Raw genomic sequence first — 4120 nt, 5'->3', positions numbered from 1 at the left:
ATCCTCTTTTCCTTTTGCTCCTCCAAGGTCGGGCGGGTGATGTGAACCCAGCCTACGTTCCACATTGCTTCCTTTGACAGGGCGACAACCCGGGATCATTACTTGTGGCATGGTCATAACTTTTACAATGTTATTGACAACAAAGGATCATTAAATACACGATGGGCACATGAAATGTTTGCAAAATTCTCCTCTAGATCAATTGTAGATACAAACATACATGAAATGGACTAGAAATCTTTGGTGGGTATCAAAAAGGAAGTCGGGGAGGCCATAACCAATCTAGGTGTCAAGTATGATAGTCACATGTGTGTGCTACTTTGGCAGAACATTTTCAGGGTGTTGCCATGGGAAATGCGTAGGCAAGTGTTTCGAGAAATGAAGTCTTAGATTGGGTTCCAACACACCACCACCTCTACCATGGCAAACTACTTTAGTACTTCTCTGTCTAAGAGGACTCTAACAAAACCTTGATAGGCCTTGCCAAAGAGGGTTTCCATTGGAATATGGGAAGATAGACCATTGCCACACTGTTTGTTTGACAACACCCTGCACAAGAGGCTTTGCATCTCGTAGGCAGGATATGGGGATGGCCTCCATGTGAGTATAAGATGGGGAATTTGGGATGGATGTTCTCTTTGTACATCAATTTCAAAGAACACGCGGTGCAAGAAGAGCACAGTCCATTGCCGAGCAACTTTGAGTGTTCATCGGTGGTGTTTGGCGGGAACAGAGCACAAAGGGGTCCCTCCATGCAACTGTTATTGGCTATTGGTAGGAGCGCCCATCCTTGGCCAAGGCAAGTCTCCCTGCCTACATAGAGAGGAGTGACGCACAATTCGGTGTTCTCCTGAACGCTCTAGAGGCAAGGGTATTAGTACACATGATGATGATGATGATGATGATGATGATGATGATGCACGGCATTCCATTAAGCCCCCTCTCCGGTCTTGTGCAAAAATCACACGCTTCCCTTGGCTTGCTTTTCGCCATAGCCATAGCCATAGCCATAGCCATCGCCATCGCCATCGCCATCGTCATTGCCAGCTGCAAAGCCTGCTTTGTTGCGGAGATTCTCCTTGTCCACCTGGATCCTGGATGCACTCGTTCATCAACTTGCTTCCCTCGCAAGTTCACACATCATCAATGCCTCTCGCTAATAATCGCAACCTTCCTCCTTTCGTGCCAAAATCTGAGCAAATCTTGTCCGTGGATCACCGAGTGCCCAAATTTGAGTAAACCGGACTGTCCCCGGATGTGTAGTGCCAAATGGGGGGTCTCTCTTCCTTCTCCCGCCATGGATTCCATTGAATTTACTCCCTTCTTCACTCCCATCCCTCCGGCTTCTTGCCCGCAACGGACATTTCAGTTTCCAATCGTTCATTTTCTTGATGGCCAAAGTCCTCTTGGCGTCCAGATCAGCAGAGCCACTTCTCTAGAGAGGTGCAAATTACTGTAGACTGTTGCTGTAGACTCTATCTTCAGATCCGGACACAATCCCTACCAAAGTGTGTCCACCCGATGCCGGCCTGAAAAGATGGCTCTCATGGAAGCAAGGTTGCCAGAGAGCGTGGAGGAAAATGATACTGCTAGAGGCTGGAACTTGTGTAGAAGGCCCTGGTGGGAACAGGTGACCATTCAAAATCATCGCTCCACACCAGCTACGAGCCCCCGATGGCAGGACGGTGGTAACTGCAGCGACGCTCCAACCCCATCCCAGTCTGTTGGAGCCATTGCCAAAGCCTTTCTTTTTCAAAGGCGAAGGCTTCGGTTAGACCCAGACAAGAATCTTTACTTTCCATGTGAGTAGCAGCTGCTGCATTGTTTACCGAAATTCAAGAACCAGATCAAATGCCAGCGTGCTTTCAATATGATTTTATGGGGCTCGTACGGAATTGGTCCTTAGTGAGTATTCCTGGAAAAAATGTTTCGCAAGAGTCGTACTGAAGGCCTAGGGCTATGTAGTTCTTCCAGAATCTCAGACGAAGGGTTTCTGCGACGGTTGTAATGACCCGTTTTTCCTATTCTTCATTGTAGATGAACCAGGAAAGCAGGCAACAAGTGCGATCCGTATAAAGAACGCAAGCCGCTCGCACGTTGCATTTAAAGTAAGGAACAGTAACTTAAATGTTGGCATCCTCTAGCGCTCGGTTTGTAAAGGAAGAATGGGATTCTTTGTGACAACCATGTACTGAATTGTGGTTACTTGTTGCAGTTTCAAACGACCGCTCCCAAAAGTTGTTTTATGCGCCCTCCCAATGGCGTTCTCTCTCCGGGGCAATCTATAGTGGCAACTGGTGAGGTCTACTGTTTGTTTCTCAAATATGAATGCCTTTTAACATCTGCCATTACATTGCATTACAAAACTCCACATCAAATAATAATTTTATTGGCCGGGTATTTTCATACCTGTGTAGTTGTCAAATTTATCGAGCACCCAGAGCGAACTCACAGAAAGCAGCCCAAGGATAAATTTAAGATTGTCAGTCTCAAAGTGGTGGAAGGAGCCGAATTCACTCCAGAACTGGTACGTCCAGCTGCTGTCGGTTGCGTTTGATTTTCACGTTGCAGCTATCTTTTTGCCAATCATTTTACTTTTGCTTATTAGTTAGTGACTAGAATAATTGTACAGATGATTTCTTGAAATCAAGATAGAGCAGTTTTGCACACTTTGCTAGCTTACCTTTGCCGTTTAAATATTATTTTGGAAGTCAAGTTTGAGGAGCAGAAGGTGCTCGTTGCTGTGGAACAGATCCTTCGTGTTCATTTCTTAGATCCAGAGCAGCCTTCCGCCGTGAGTTTTTAGACTTTAGACAAGTCTGTGTCTTTTTTTTGCTTGCAACATTCATATTTTTTTGACATTGGACTCTAATTAAATCTGTCGGTTCCTAGACGTTGCTTGAGACGAGGATTGGATTTTCACAGGAACTTGAGAAGTTAAAAAAACGCATAGCAGAGGCAGATGCTGCTAGTGAGGCACACAAAAAGCCTGCACAAGAGAAGGGGCCAATGCAATTCATTGGAGAAGGAAATGTCCTTGAGGAATGGGTAAGTTGCCGCCTTTGCCTGTTAACCATTTTTTAGTCGTGCTGTTCTGATTGTTCCAAAGTGAAGGACCTGTAAAACCTTTATCACAAGTTCCTGTATGGAGTGCCCCAGTGCCCCAAATCGACATTGAACTTTCGTGTTTGATTTATATGCTTATGTTCGCTTATGCTTGTGGTTGCAGAACAAGATGAAGCTGGCCAGACAACTTGCAAGGGATGATTCCCCATGAACTTGAGGTTTGTTGCAGGTCACCACATGTGAATAGAGGGTGAGTCATGATGAGCATATGGCTTCCCAAATCAGTCAATGTATATAAGATTTGTTCACAATCACCTGCCCTAAATCTGGGGGCTAATGTTTGTACAAATGAGGTGTGCTCTGTATGCATAGCCTATGAAAGGTGATTGGCTGCCCACTTTTCCTGGTATTTTTGGGTGGTACGAGGTGTCGGAGATCCTCATCCTTGTATTTGTAATAAAATACACCGATATGAAAAACCGACATGATAAGTAATGCCAGAGGTAGCTTAATGTCGGAAAAGTACATTTTGTGCTTTGTACGAGTGTCTTGTTCTATTTTGCAAGTGTCATTTCCTTGCAGGAAGAGTTCTTTTGCTTTGCTGTTTTCCAGGATCAGGTAAGAGTCCAGAAAGTGGTCAATAATACTAGTCAATTTCTTCTGAGCTAAAGGATTTGTGAGGTGTGCTGTTTTTCTTCTCTGTTGTTCTCTCATCTCGTGGCGAGTTACAACATGTAATTTCAGTATTGTACCTTATTTTCTCTCCCTGTATAGTTATTAACAAACTTGTTCCCTGGAAGCTGGGATCTTATTGGAATGGCTACATGTAGAGTCTCTTTGAGAAGCAAGTTGCGAAATGATTATTGTGATGTACCTAGCTTATGATCATTTGATTGATAAGCAATTTGATACTTTTTAAGAGATGAAATATAATCAAGTAAGGGTAATCAAATTTCTTTCCAGAGTGTACAGAGGAATGGTGGGGAAGTTCTGAGGTGCTTATCTGATTCTATTCGATTGGTATAGTGGTTAGCTGTGGTGGTCTGAATGGTAA

At 44.3% G+C, this 4120-nt stretch overlaps 1 protein-coding gene across 2 annotated transcripts; it reads left to right on the top strand.

The window, feature by feature from the left end:
- Nucleotides 1–967: 967 nt before the first annotated feature.
- Nucleotides 968–3884, top strand: LOC147889945 (vesicle-associated protein 4-1-like). 2 transcript variants are annotated; one of them, XM_087390614.1, is made up of 7 exons: nucleotides 968–1802; nucleotides 2038–2108; nucleotides 2216–2297; nucleotides 2418–2527; nucleotides 2717–2794; nucleotides 2893–3048; nucleotides 3230–3884. In XM_087390614.1, exons 1-7 carry the CDS (start codon nucleotides 1538–1540, stop codon nucleotides 3275–3277), a joined length of 810 nt encoding a protein of 269 aa, XP_087246740.1. In that variant the 5' UTR covers nucleotides 968–1537; the 3' UTR covers nucleotides 3278–3884. The 2 variants fall into 2 exon arrangements, with proteins under 2 accessions (XP_087246740.1, XP_087246741.1); XM_087390615.1 differs by having other exon boundaries at nucleotides 2926–3048; nucleotides 3230–3868.
- The last annotated feature ends 236 nt before the right edge of the window (nucleotides 3885–4120 follow it).

The sequence above is a fragment of the Dipteris shenzhenensis genome, chromosome 19 (genome assembly GCF_047967505.1).
Source record: "Dipteris shenzhenensis isolate YYH24624 ecotype China chromosome 19, Dip_SZ_1.0, whole genome shotgun sequence".
Classification (NCBI taxonomy): Eukaryota; Viridiplantae; Streptophyta; class Polypodiopsida; order Gleicheniales; family Dipteridaceae; genus Dipteris; species Dipteris shenzhenensis.
The sequence above is the reverse complement of the archived record's forward strand: the minus strand, read 5'-3'. Positions and strand labels throughout refer to the sequence as shown.